This window comes from Ziziphus jujuba, chromosome 1 (assembly GCF_031755915.1).
Source record: "Ziziphus jujuba cultivar Dongzao chromosome 1, ASM3175591v1".
NCBI classification, from domain to species: domain Eukaryota; kingdom Viridiplantae; phylum Streptophyta; class Magnoliopsida; order Rosales; family Rhamnaceae; genus Ziziphus; species Ziziphus jujuba.
The window spans coordinates 24,087,516-24,103,137 of record NC_083379.1 but is presented as its reverse complement, the minus strand read 5'-3'; the positions used below and the strand labels follow the sequence as shown (position 1 = coordinate 24,103,137).

The 15,622-nt window shown below is 32.5% G+C and overlaps 1 protein-coding gene across 1 annotated transcript; it reads left to right on the top strand.

Annotated features, from left to right (window-relative positions):
• The first annotated feature begins 968 nt into the window (after window positions 1-968).
• On the top strand, window positions 969-2,103 carry LOC107425079 (protein E6). Its single transcript, XM_016035014.4, has one exon. It carries the CDS (start codon window positions 1,029-1,031, stop codon window positions 1,800-1,802), a length of 774 nt encoding a protein of 257 aa, XP_015890500.2. The 5' UTR covers window positions 969-1,028; the 3' UTR covers window positions 1,803-2,103.
• Window positions 2,104-15,622: the final 13,519 nt, after the last annotated feature.

Below are 15,622 nucleotides of genomic sequence, written 5' to 3'. Positions count from 1 at the left end.
TGGGTCCTGTTGATGGATCGACCACCAATCAGTGCGGCATGAGGCAGATAAAAGTAGGGCCCATCACCACCGCTTCCCTATTAATGCTTTTTATTTTATTTTATTTTATTTTTTTGTTTTTTTGTGATTTAAATCTGTCGTTGAAATTGGAAGGTACAGTAGCTCTTGATCAATTAGACAGTGCTAGGAAGGGCACATCACATGCTTTATGCACACACTATATCATATGCCATTATTTGAATGTCCCACCCACTCCTCAATCCACGCATAATTACCCTCCCGAGTCCTTCCATGCTTTTCCCTTTTCCCACCTTCATCTCTAATTCCCCAAATTACCCTTTTTCAATTTCCCCTTAATCTAATCATTATCCTTCCAATCACATTTCACCCACCTTAAGAAACAATTTGTTACCTGACCAACTTTCTTGTTAGCTTTATATATTCCTCTATCATTAATCTAAATAATCTCTCTTAAAATTGAATTAACATTAATTCTCTTATTAAAAAAAAAAAAAACAAAAACATTCCCTTGCAAGAAACGAAATAACAAAAAATGGATTAGTCATCAGAGACAGATAGGTCACACCAGGCTTCCTCTTCTACTATTATTTAATTTTTTTTTTTTAAATCTTTGCTCTTAATTATGTTGTTTTCCACAACTTGTACATGATAAAGTTGTGCCAGAAAAAAAAAAAAAAAAAAAAAAAAGCTGTGCCAGAAAAAAGAAAGTGTAATAATTAAAATTAATAAAACAAATTAAAGAACAAAAGGGCAGAAAAAGTGCTTTTTCGCAGCGTTTGAAGTTCTTTCCCCTTCCGAGGGGACCACAATCATCACCTATCCTCCGTCCCATTTGCACCTAATGAGTGGAAAATACCAGGGATATAAAAAAAAATAATAAAAATACCGGGGGTATAAAAAAAATTAAAAATCATACTTTTTTCTATATAAAGGCTGGACAATCGCTAGCCTTCCCTCACTATACACCTCCACACTACCACTAGCACTCCCATCATTATTTCCCATCAATGGCTTGCTCAACAAAGCTATTTTGCTTTGTCGTCCTCCTAGCTCTCCTCTCTCTGCAAACTCAGGCCAGAGAAAGCCAGTTCTTCAGCAAAGTTACCAACAATAACTATGTCAAAGACCCGGAGTTTCACAGCAAAGAAGAAGTTGTGAATAAGCAAGAAGAAGAGCCCACATTCATCCCCCAGACCCAAACTGGTTATGGCCTTTACGGTCACGAGACAATCGAGGTTTCTCCTACTACAACCACACCCACTCCCACCACCACCACGCCGACAACCTTCGAACCATACACCACCACTCCTCAGTACAAAACCCAGTCGGAGGAGCCCGTCAACAAGTACCCAAAATCCTACAATACTGACCACTACAACAATAACAACAACAATTACTACAACAATGAGAACACCTTTGAGAACACCCAAAATGGCAGGAGGACTGAGACCAGGACCAGGCTTGCTGGAAGTGGCTACGTGGCTAACCCGAACGGCTACGACAACAACAATGGTGGTAGCTACCATGTTGAGAGACAAGGCATGAGCGACACCAGGTTTATGTCAGGTGGTAAGTATTACTATGACATTAACAGCGAGAAGAATTATGATCAGAATCAGTATGGAAACTCCAGGGTTGTGGACTCGAAGAATAACTGGTACAACAACAGGGGTTACTATGGTAATAAAAATGGCGGAAACTTGTACGACAATAATAACTCCTTTGAAGGGTATCAGAACCAAGAGGAGTTCCAAGAGAACAAGGAAGAGTTCGAGCCCTGAGCTAGCAAGCTGCGTCGATGATCGACAAAGTGAAGCAGATTGGTTGATCGATGATTCGTTATATCTCTTATAGTTATCCCCTGTTATTGGCGTTCGATATATATGTTTTTAATTATGGCTTTTAGTTGGAAAAAGAAATTAAATATGAGCATAGACTAATTAATTTATCTATTGATGGATGTTAAGTCTATTTTTGTTTTTCTTTGTTTCGGGTTTGCATATAAGGCTTTGGAAAAGCTGAAGTATGGGAGTATAATACTGCTTTTTGTTATGAAATGGTCAATAAGTGTATATTGTAATATGCTCTGTTCTCCTAGACTCCCAGTCCATCCGAATATGCAATATATATTGTATATATATAAAGAGCCAGGCTCACATCATAGGTTAAAATTTAAAAATAGTTAATATGGATTAGTGACATAAAAATCATATTTAGAAACAATGAACTATATCAGAATTTGGTTATCAATACATATAATTTTAAATATTTGTCTTTGATGCAATTTAAGGGCTAAAAAAATCACAACACTAATTTTGATATTAAAGACTTGATTGAAACCTTTGCTGCAGTAAGCGTTGGTCCCCATCATATATATAGATAGAATTCAACTATGCATTATTGGTTTACACATGAAAGAAAAAAAAAAATTTCTTGTTGAAGGAGTCACATATGAAACATATTTATGGATGGTCAAGGCCTTTTAGGTACTCCTTGTAGAAGGTATATCTGTGTTGGTAGAACCACCAACTAGGAGGCTTATCGGAAATGCTGAGTCAAGGGTTTTTGTCATAGACTTCCGGGTGAAGAAATAGAAGAACAAGATAATTTTTTAATTGTATTCCATTGTGTTTTTGTACAAAAGTATTATACGGTATAAATTAGTTATGATACTAAAGAGATAAGGAAATTAGAATTAATATTACAATCAAAGAGATTTCCTTAATAGAAAGGTCATCTATACACAACTAGATAGCAACAATACCTTAGGTTGATATGTAAAATTCTTTCCTTTGTTGAAATTCTCTAAAATGTAGGATTCTTGTTCAACATTTCTTTCTTCTTTTACTAATTGATTGGGTAGTCAATCTTTTAATTGTAGGATTTATTTCATTTGATTGATCTATTATCGTATAACCAAGAAGAACGAAGAGTGACATGTAATCACTATTTTCTAGGGAATGAGCATATCATTTATTTCGGACCCATTTCATGATTTTTCTCCGATGTTTGAGCCTATGTCAAGGTGCTTGACCTTGAAGGCCTAGCAATTGCATAACCAAGAACTATTCTATTCTTGATGATGTTTGAGACCATTATCTGTATGTATAGTCTGAGACTAACAGTTGGTTGAAATCTGCATAACAGTTTAAAAAGTCATGGTCTGCCGTCACCTCTAGTTGAGGATCTCCAAGAAATCCCACTTTAATAAATTGTGGTTTTGTGCTTTAGCCTATTAGTTTTGGTAGTCACTTTTCTTGTCCCCAACAAGGAAATGTCATGCCAAAGGGTTATAAATACTGCCTTAGATCCTTGATACCAAGTATGCCAAATTATAGATCTTTCTTACTCTTTAGCATTCCAAACACCATTTAAGTATCGTTGTATCTTTGGCTGGTATTACGCCAGTGCTCTAGAGATAATCATGTTATTTTTGCTTTGTAGGTCCATATTAGGTTTCAAGTGAAGATCCACGATGATTAGTTGTGGAGTGAAATTGTTCTTCAACAGTTTAGCATGCTAGGTATGGGCACTATCACAATCTTCAATGTATTTGTGCCTTTAAAAAATCTAAGAACTCTAATTAGGTTTAATTGTTGATGAAGCATTTTTCACCAAAAATGATGACCTAGAACATGAGTATCAATCAGGTTCAACAACCCACATAGAAAGAACAAGTTACGGCTTTTTAGGCTATATACAAGGATTTACAAGAAATGATGGCAACATTTTTTACCATCCATGAGTAATCTAGCCAAGTTAGTCAAGAACTTATATAGTGGTTGTTCACTTGGACTTGATCAATCAAGAACTATTATGATCTTCAACGTGTTTTTGCCTTTAAAAAACCTAATTAAATCAGCCTGTCAGGACGAGCATAAAAATAAAAGCGGTGTCTCTGTGTTTTTCTTAGTTGATCTTAATTTATTATTTATTTTTTTGTGAATACTTCATCAATCACTTGGATCCTACCTTCATCAATCAAGGATTAGTAGTTAGGAATATAAAACATGTGACGATCGATGTGAGTGGGTAAATGTGGGCTACCTAGTTCCAATCTCACATCACCGATTTGTGCAATGATGATGGTTTAAAAGTAACATATCATTCTTTTAACACTAAGGTCTTTTCAAAGTGGTTGGTTTTACAATTTAAAAAAACTTTGGGGCTAAGCATGCTTCAGCGAGAGTAATACTAAAATGCTCTTGGGAAGTTCTAATGAAATCCTACACCATTTAGAATGTGGTGGTTAAATTAGGGATAATATTGATGGAGTAAGATAGTAAGATGTTATGTAGGCGTTACAGATGGTATCAAAGCTTGTACTCGATAGAAATATGCTATGTAGATATTGGGCCCAATAGGGTGGACTATGATAATTAGTATGGGTAGGTAAGTGTAGGCTACCAAGTGTCGAGTCCTACATCATCTAGGTGTACAATAGTGATGATCCAAAAATAAAGATAGTCACCCTCTTTACACCAAGGCTTTTTTTTTTAATTTTATTTTTTATTTTTACAATAGTTGTCTTCAAGATTCGAAAAAATAGTGGGTTTAAAAGTGTTTCAATAAGAGCATTTCAAGGATGGATGACCTCATAGGAACTTTAAACAAAACCCTATATTATTTGAAGTATAGTGGCATAATTGAAGACAATATCAATGGAGCAAGAAAGTGGGATGCCAGTGGAGACCTTATAGAACCATTCATGAAGAATAGGTAGCAATGGTCCTTGGTCATATTAGACCATAAAATTCTAAGATCAAGTGGACAATACTAGTGAAGCAAGAAAGTGGGATGATAGTGGAGGCCTTATAGAACCACTTAATGAATAAGTAGTAAAAGTCCTTGATCATATTAGACCTTGAAATTCTAGGATCAATATGCACAGCTAGATAATGTTACTCGAGCAACTTAAAGATCACAACAATGCACATAGGAGTCATATGAGGAGGGCGGATCATTCAAAATGTGTCAAAACAAGAAGTATTAGAAGTTAGGATCAAGAAGAATCTTAAAAAATAAGAGAGCTAGTTCACAGGGGAAGAAAATCAAGATATGAGATACTAAAGGGTAGGGAAAATTTGATAAAGCTCATGTAAAAGGAGGTTAAGGAGTGAAAAAAAGAAGATTGTTAATCTAATGATGAATGGATCAAGAATCTTTTTAAAACACCTTATATTAGATAGATTTTAGAAATGAATCTACCTTCTTAATTTGTCTTTCCAAAATCCAATATGTTTGATGGGTATCGAGCCGATATAGCATATTTAGCACTACCATAATGCCTACTTCCACTAGGAATGTTAGAAAAAAAAATGAAAGTGAATATGTGTAAACTCTTCGCAACCAGCCTCAAGGTGTGGCTTTCTCTTAGTTTAATAGCTTGAACACTGAGTTAATTGACTCTTATACAGATCTAGTAAAGCAATTTTGGGCATAGTTTACATCTATCATAAGAATAAAAAAGGAGGCTACTCACTTATTTACAAATAGAAAAGGAAGATAGATACACTGAGACTTATGCCTAAATGTTTAACAGGGAGAAGGTTAGAAACATGGATTGCAACAAGTCAATTGCAGCTAAGGCATTTCGTACATGCTTAATCCAAAAAAGTCCTCTTTATGACTTCTTGACCAAAAAGGCATTAGAAACCATGATTGATGTATTGGCTTGGGCATGCAAATATATCAACTTAGTATAAGACTGTAGTACAAGAAGGAAAATAATGAAGAAATTAGGATGAAGAGTGTAGTTGTGTACATGTCCGAGCCAAGGGTATAACATTGTCTGAGACGAGGAGAGGATGGATACTTTAAAGATTATTAGAGAGACAATCGAAGGAGGTACTAGCATGTTGATGATGAAATTATGGATTCTTTAATGATAGGATCGCTTTTGGGCCTTTTCTGAACATCCGAAGTGTTCCGCCTATGAAAGCTCTATTGAATTTTCTATCATAAGTTGAGTAAAACCCTCTTTGTATTTGGTTATGACCCAATAGTACTGATAAAGTAATATGAACATATTTGATGGTATTCTCAGAAAGTCATCAATAAAAAATAATAAAGAAGTCATATATATTATGTTAATTCACCAGAGTATATTGATGGAAGTATATGAGTCTGAAAATAAATAAAACAACACAATAACAGTCTTATAAAAGTGTAAAAAAGAAACAGTACATCAACAGTAGAAATGTAAGGAAGATGGAGATGAAAGAATGTATGAAGGTGATGATGATCTATGCCCATACATAGTTTGCACCAACTATCAGTTGAAGCTTAGAGGAATAGTTTACAAGCAAAACTATCAAATAAGCTCAATTAATGGAATAAGAAAATAATAGTGTGAAAATAGTCACTTAATTTAAAAACTTTTCATTTAAGACCTCACCGCCATGCTTTTGAAAGGTTCTCCTTTTTAAAGCCATTTTACAAAATCCAATTGGTACCTCAAATCATTATCATAAAATGAACATTACATAATTGAAGAATTTAAAATATTAATAAACAGTTAAAATATAAATTTAATGGTGAACAATAAATACTAAAATCATAATCATAGAAGTAACAATGAAATTTTAGTAAAACTACCAATGTATGTATATCAGCTAGAAAATCATACAATATATCATATGATATACTTGGTTATGCCAGTTGGTATAACATGTTCCAAATACACCACTAGACACTAAAAAATAGAAATAAACCATCGTCGTAAAGGAGTTGCATATAATTCATTATCACTTGAAAGAATAGTATACAACTTATCATCATTCTCTTATATCATGACTACATATAGGATAACTAAACTTGTGGACAGCCAATGACATATAAAAAAACCATTGGTACAATACGGTACACCATTTAAAAATAACACATAGTATTTATAATAAACCTTTCAAAATAATACTTTTCATTTTTCCCAAACAAATATGGTGGCATAATCTAGAATTTAATATTGAAACTAGACCATTTATTTAAATATTCCAAATGATCATTTCATGCCAAAACATAAATACCTAAAGTGAAAAATATAACACCCTAAATTACTTTAAGAACCTTAAAATACAAAACACTTATACATACCTCAAATTATACAATTTCTAACTTTCTTCCTTAAACCAATTATTTTCCAAAAGGATTAGAACACCAATTTAAATACCAAGATATTTAAACATAAATTGGACATTGAAAGATCCGATTATACTGTGATCCTTTATGACCCAGAACCCAAAATTGGAATTTTTTACCCAGATGCCATTTTAATGAAATTAAACTTTTTATTGGGTCCTATTAACAAGTGATTACAACAATATCCAATTATACAAACACAGTCCAATTTTATCTAATATTAAATTAATTAACCCAAAAAATTAAAAAAAATTATGAAACAATTCCAAAATTTACAAAAATCTAATAACTAATTAATGGAAAGCTTGTAGAATGTTACCTTGTCCAAAAACATCACTTATTGTCGGAAAACACATTAGAAAATTTGACCAAATTTGATGTTAATAGATCTCTCAAGTTGTGAAGAATTTCAACAATTGAGCTAAAAGGATCCAAGAATATTGGGTAAAGGGTATGGGTCAACCTAAAATAGCCGGAGAAAGCCAAAATCTTAGGCAATTTATGAAACAGCCATAACTACCTTCGTCGACCCAATCGGGTATTTATAGCGGCAATCTGGTTAGCAATTTTAAGCCCGAGGTCACCAAATAATGGGCAACATGCCTAAGCAGCTTGTGGTGATTGATAGTGGCTATAAAAGAAGAAAACCGATGAAATCTAGTTGGTAGTGGATATGGGTTGGGTCAACCTGGTTTTGGGGTTTCGGGTCTGTTGGTATTTTCTTAATTATTTTATGAAAGGCATAGTTCCTCATGTATAGATTGACTCTTGGGTCACTAACAAACAAAAAATCTTGGACTAGTTTGGATATTGATATGATACTGATGATTAAAACTTTTTAGAACTGTAACATTTTCACTGTTACTCGGAATTAAGTGTGCCTCCAGTTTACGAAATCGTATCGATGAGTTTTATGCTATGGTGTATTAGTGAAACCAAAATTTTTGACCATTTAAAAGTCAAACTTAACACCCATTAATAGTTTAGTTGGTCAACTCAGTCAAAATTTCAAAATTTTGGACATTTATCATAATAACATGTTACAATCTAGCCCATTAAAAGAATTTTTATCCTTGAAATCTGTGCATTCTACTTAGATATTAAAGGTGGCCCAAGATTCCTGCTAGGTTATAGTAAACACTTCACCTCCTACCTCTAGTTGTAGCTATGGATTGCTATCCAGTGTTAGTGGATCCTCCTACAATTTGGTATACTTGTGTAATAATCTAGGTTACTTGTGCACTTTGTCTCCCGTAGCCATCAACCTATTGAAGCTGAGGACTAGAGCTAGAGACTTCTACCTCACTTTGTCCCAGATGGAGATAACCCTTTATAAATTTCTTGGCTACACAAAGAGGAAATATATTCCGTCCCATTGCCAGTACCCAACATGATATCGACTGCAAAATCTACAACTAAAACAAAAACTACCTTAGCCTGAAGGTCTCTAGTAATGACCACTTTCACCACCCACATCGTCTGCTGTCCAGAACATTTTGTCTAAGCACCTTTTTGGTAATGACCATTGCCATTGCCCACTGTCTTCTATCTAAAAGCCTGAGTGTGATCACCCTTTTGAGATGTACTACCTTCAGAACCATAGCTGCCTCCTCTGAATTCTCTGCTAGCTGACGTCCCTAAGCCAAAACTCTCTCTCTTGAATGACCCCTGACTAAGAGTGTATAAAGAAATACCCTCCAAAGGCCATCGTCAAGGCCTACACATCTCCATCTGTGCTTTAAATTTTGAGGCTGCCTCATGTAAAATCTAATAGGTGGGATGATGGGCTCCTAAAACATTTGTAACAATATGCTCACTCAATCCATTCGAAAGCCTCTGCTTTTTTGCTTTGTCATATGGAATCATGAAATGGCCAAATTGTGATAGCTCCTTGAACTTCTTCTCATACTCAGTAACAAACATGATTCCTTAGGTAAAATTTTTAAACTTCAATCTCTTAGACTTCCTATAAACTAGAGGATAAAACTCCACATCAAAAGCCTCTTTGAACTGATCCCAAGTGTAATTCCATACCTTGCTTGCCAAACCACCAAGTGTGAGCATCACCCGCTAAGAGAAAACTAGTGATCCTAACATTGTCCTCATTTGAACATTACATACCCTTCTTAAGAATCTTCTCAATTTTAGCCAATCAAGACAAAGCTGCTATAGGATCAGTGGTGCCCTCAAATATCATTGCACCAAACTCCCTAGCCTTGCTATTGTACATACCCCTTGCTATAGGTTCAAGCAATTACTCTACATGCTCAACCGTAGGGTGCCTCATTCGCACCTTTTACTGGCTCCTGTTAATGTCTAGGTCTACCATGTCTGGAATACATTTTTGAATCTAGATATTAGAGACAAGTTCAACTCAATAAGATATACGAATAAGACAATAAAGGAAGAAAACAAAGTTTAGAAGACTAGCACAATATTGAGAAAAACAAAATAAAGGATGCACATATAAATGCGTGGAGACAGGATCAATGAACTTAATGCTTTGATACCAAATTGACAGGACCACTTTTGGGTTCTTCCTGGACATCCAAAATGGTCCTGTCTAAGGAAGTCCAACCAAATTTCTTATTAAAAGTCACGTAAAACCTCCCCATAATTAGATGTAATCCAATAATACAGATAAAATAACATGAACATATTTAATGGAATTCTTACAAAATCATTAATCAAAAATAATATAGAAGTCATACATATTAGGTTAATCCACGAGAGTACATAAAATGAACTATATAAGTCTGAAAATAAATAAAACAATATAGCAATAGTCTTATAAGAGTGCAAGAAAGAAATAGTATATAAACAACGGAAATGTAAGGAAAATGAAGATGCAAGAATCACAGAATATATGAAGGTGATGATGATCCTCGCCCAGACGTAGTATACACTAACTATCAGTTAAGGCCTAGAAGAATAGTTATAAAAAAAACTCTGAAAAAAGGTTAGTAAATGAAATAAAATAATAATATGAAAATAGTCATTTAATTTCAAAACACTACACTAAAAATCTAACCTTCACTATTTCGGAAGGATCATTTTTTTTAAAGCTAGTTCACAAAACCCAACTTGTACCTCAAATTAATATCATAAAATGTACATTACATAATTAAACAATTTAAAATACTAATAACCGATTGAAAAATAAATCTAATGTTAAATAGTAAACAATATAATCATAATCATAGAAGTGATAATGAAAACATTGTAAAACTACCAATATATGTATATTTGCTAGAAAATCATACAATGTACTATATGATATACCTTGCGCTGCTAGTTAGTATAAGCGTTCCCAATACACTACTAGACAATAAAGAAATACAAAGAAACAAATGTCAAGAGGAAGTGGTATACAACTCATCATCACTCCTAAAGAATGGCACACAACTCAATCATAATTTTTTCATAACATGACAACCTGTCATTCTATGGTCACAATGAAATGGCATATAACTCATCATCACTCTAAAAGAATGGCACACAACTCATCATCATTCTCTCATTTCGTGACAACACAAAGGATAATTAAGCCTGTACGTGGCTAATGACATATAGCAGAACCATTGGTACTATATGTTACACCCTTTAAAAATTACAATATAGTATTTATAACAATCATTTTAAAATAACACTTTCCATTTTTCCCAATCAAATATGGTATCATAATCTAGAATTTAATATTGAAACTCGAACATTTATTTAAATATTCCAAATCATCATTTCATACCAAAATATGAGTACTTAGAGTGAAAAATATAACACCATAAACCATTTTAAGCACTTTGTAATACAAAAAACTTATATATACCTTATTTTTCGAAAGGACTAAAAAATAATTCAAATATCAAGACATTTAAATATTAATATTTTCAAAGTTCATCATGAACTCATTACATTTAAAGTCATTAATAAACTTGTCAAAAATCATATGAAATGATGACACATATATATAAAGGCATATATTCAAGTTTAAAGGATTGGACATTTTGATCAAAGGTGATGCTAATGGATATCTCAAATCACAAAGAATTTCGATAAAAGAAGGATGGATTCAAGTTTAAAGGGTTCAAAAATGAAGGATAAGGGATATAAGTCAACCTAGAATGGCTAAAAAAGCCAAAATATTCAACGATCCATTGGATTACCACTATCGAGTGCAAGTAGCTTGAGATTTGGAGCCCAAGGTTGCAGGTCGATGGGTAACATGCCTAGCCAACACATGGTCATTACTGATGGCCAGAAAAGTAGAAAATTGGTTAAACTTGGTTGGCGATGTTAATGGGCCGGGTTAACCTGGTTTGTCAGTTTTGGGTCTGTTGAAGGGTTTTGGGATTTTTTGAATATTGTCAATTATTTTATGAAGGCATAGTTCTCCGTGTATATATAGAGACCCTTGAGTCACTAACAGATAAAAAATCCAAGGTTTGTTTGGACATTGAAATAATACTAATAATCATAACTTCTCAGATCTATAACTCAGAATCAAGGTTAAATTTGTATTGATGAGCTCTACTCTATGGTGTATTGGTGAAACCAAAATTCTTAACCATTGAAAAATTTAAAATTTAGGACCACTAGTTAAATTCGGTCAAAATTTCAAAATCTCAAACATTCATTAAGACGGGACATTACGTTTCAAGTATTATTCCTTTAATGTTTTACCAAACTTGATGGTGAGGCATGTAGATGGAAAAAAACTATGTCAAATAGTTGAGAAGAATGTATTGCAACCCAATAACTCGAGACAATTCCAAATTTTGTTTTTTTCATAGTGACCATGGACATCTCATGAAAAATTGCATGCAACTTAAATGGAAGATTGAACATTTGATTAAAATGAAGAATCTAAGAGAGTTCATGCTAGCCAAGAAGAATAAAGAAAAGGTAATCGTGGAGACAAAAAGAAAAGGTTTAAAGAAAAAACTGCCCAACAAGTCATCCGTACCATTCACAGAGTGTTCAAAAGCAATAGTGATATGATGGTTGTAAGAAAGAAGCATGTACCAAAAGCTAAGGTCACGACTTAAATTGAATTTAAATCTAATTGAATTTTTGGTTGATGGCAATTAAGGGCTTGGGCGGTATTAAAATGCAATTTTTTAAAACTAAATGACAAAAACTGTAAGAAATTAATTAAAATTAGATGGCCTAAATTGCAAAATTGCATTTTTACGTTGGTTAAAAAGATACATAATTAGCCATTAATCATCATTAACTAGGTCAAATACAAAACTGCGATGGATTGAAACTTCAAGGCCTAAATTAGAACTTTTTTAAATTAGAGTGTCAAGAACGAAACTTTCCAAACTAGAGGATATTAAAATATAATTAACCATTCAAAAGCACTACACCTAGGGAATGTATTTCTCCATAAAGTCTCATATTCTTTTTACTTTTATCTTTTAAAAAATGACAGAAAATTAAACAAATAAATCAAACCTAAAAGGCTAAAGCCAATGTCTAATGGACAAGGATCCTCTCCATTTCCCTTGAAATGGAGGATTTCAATTTCGCTCAACAAAATTGTGCTACATTAGCTTTTTAGCGTTGTTCCATGTCATCACTACTAACTTGGAAACAATTATATTAATCGTTGATTGGTGCTAATTTTCTTATATGATTTAGAATAAAAAATTAATTACTATAACATGTGTATCTAAAATTGAATTGTTAATTAATTATTCTCAAGGAAAAAAATCAAAATATAATATATTTCCATGATAATTCCCTTATAAAAAAAATTATTATTAAATAATAAAATAAATTAAAAGTAAAGAAACTAAAACAAAGTTAGTTGTAAGGAAAGAGATTCGATAACAGAGGAAGCTATGAAGATGTTGGTTGTCATTTCAAACATGCCTACAGCGTTAAAGGACAAGTTGTCATGCACGCTTAGTGATTGCTCCTAATTGAGACAATGAAAAATATATGGTGACTAATTTCGTGTATGAGCATAATCATAATCTTCGTCTTCCAACATTGGCACATCTGATGCCATCACAAAGGAATATGCCTAAAGCCCAAGTTGTTGAAATTGATTTTGATTTGGCATATGAATCTGAAATAAGATTAAGAGATTCTTATCATCTTATGGGGAAGAACGCTGGTGGCTATGATGATATTGGATTTACTATGCAAGATCATAAAAATTATATGAGAAGTAAAAGGAAAAAAATCCTTAAAATATGGTGAAAATGGTAGTTTGGAAAAATATTTTAGCGGCCAACTCAAGGAAAATCCTTCTTTGATTTTAATTTATTTATTATTTAACTATAAGTATTTCCAAAACGTAATAATCATGGAAATATATAGTATATAACATTTTGATTTTTCTCTTAGCAATTCAATTTTTAATACACATATTTTATTAATTAATTTTTCATTTTAAATCATGTAAAGAAATTAAAACCAATCAATGATTAATGTAATTGTTTCCAAGTTAAATAGTAATGACACTAGATTTTAAAAAAAGTTGAGATGGCACAATTTTATTAAACTAAACTGAAATCCTCTATTTTCAAAGAAATGGAAAGGATTCTTGTAGAAAGTCTAACATGTGTAATGATGATTATATGGTAGAGGCGCCTAGCTGTATATACATATACATGTTTCCTCCAACTTGTCTCAGTCAACGTAACGTGGAGGGGCGCGCACTTTCTAAAGTTCTCCACGATGTTTATCAGCAATTAGTTGTTGAACCACTGGACTCCAGTTAGCTAAGCGGGGAGCATATTGTTCAGACTGAACCAATTTTTGACTTCTCTCATAGATAACCACATATATACTTCATTTCCTTTATTTTTTTTCCTTCGAGAATGACGGATTGGTTACTTAATTTCTCCAACTTCATTTCCACCCAATGTTGGCCTAAATCTTTTTGACTAATTAATAACTCTACAAAAAATTCTAATGTTTATTGACTCTTTTCTTCTGGAAAAGACCTAGTAGTTAGATTTCTCGCTCGATGTTCTCCAGGACAGCGTATATAACAATAGTCAGGTACAGTTCAAACAACAATAGTCATTCTGTGTGTAGTATTAAGTCAATCTGTTTATTCTATTTGCTCTCTCTCTTTCTATCAATCTCTAATTTGATTAGGTATACGCTGGTTTTTATTTCTAATTAATTTAATTGTGTGTAATTATTCTTATTTTAAATATTAGTTTATATTAGTTAGTGTGGTAGCGAAAATTTCTTAAAATATATAGTAAAATCTTATAGGACATGATAATATAATATGAACTCATACGATAATTTATTTGTTCGGATTGATGATATCGGATTTGATCCATATCAGTTTTATCTAATAAGATTCAATAAATTAATATATTTTAACAGATAAAATACAATAATACACCATAAACCTATTAAATTCACTAAAGAGGAGTATATTTGTAATTTTGTAAGTTCGTGTATTGATTTGTTATTTTTTTAATCTAATTTTTTAAAATTTAGAAACAAGTAACTCTATATGCAAATTTAAAAAAAAATTAAATTTATCATTGAAACCAACGTCAAATTTGAATTTTTAAATTTTTATATATTCTTAATGAGCCAATATATCGGATAATAAATTATACTAATTTAATAATGGGTTTAAATTTAATTATTTTTACACGAAAACTTAGTAGGTCATGTTTAGATTGCTTAAATTTAACATAAAGATATAAAACGAATATGATTAAATATGATACGTTGCTATATCTAATATAAACTTTAGATAGAAAAAGAATGACAATAATAAAGCAAAAAACAGTTCAAAACGGTTTTTTTTTTCCCCTTAGATAATTTATAGTTATTTGGGATGATTGATAAATTAATAATAATTATTAGATAATACCAACAAGAATTTGAAAATAAATAAATTATATATAACGATAAAGGAAAGTAACGACAAAAAGCTATAAAACAACGAGTAACCAAATCACGCCAGATATTTGAATTTGTAACAAGCAGACTCATGATCTACCCACAGAATATTTATGGACATATATATATATATATATATATATCCAGTTATAGAAAGAACTAACCCAAGTAGCTAATCGGGACCATATATGGTACCATGCAAGTTGGGACTAACCGACTAAGGTACTTTTGTTTGTCCTTAAGGGATATATAGCCCCATCTCACCAAGAGTTCATATTTAGTAATTAAGTTATAATGCGCAGCAGTACTCTGATGTGTCACAACTGCATTCAGAAAAATACAGAAGCGTCTGGGAATACTAATCACCCCACCCACTACTCTTGCCAATTCATAACATGATATTTCCAATTTCATTATGTTGTTTCTTTCCTGAATTCCATCTACCACCTCACTATCAGATTACAACCAATAAATAAATAAATAAATAAATAAATAAAAATTAGACAGATTAGTCCGAGACTGACACAGCTGATTTAGTAGGTAGGGGTGCTCCCTCCCTACAGGTAGATAAAGCTGA

Excerpts from the sequence above, each read along its gene's own strand:
- LOC107425079 (XM_016035014.4), top strand. The coding sequence starts at position 1,029 with ATGGCTTGCTCAACAAAGCTATTTTGCTTTGTCGTCCTCCTAGCTCTC.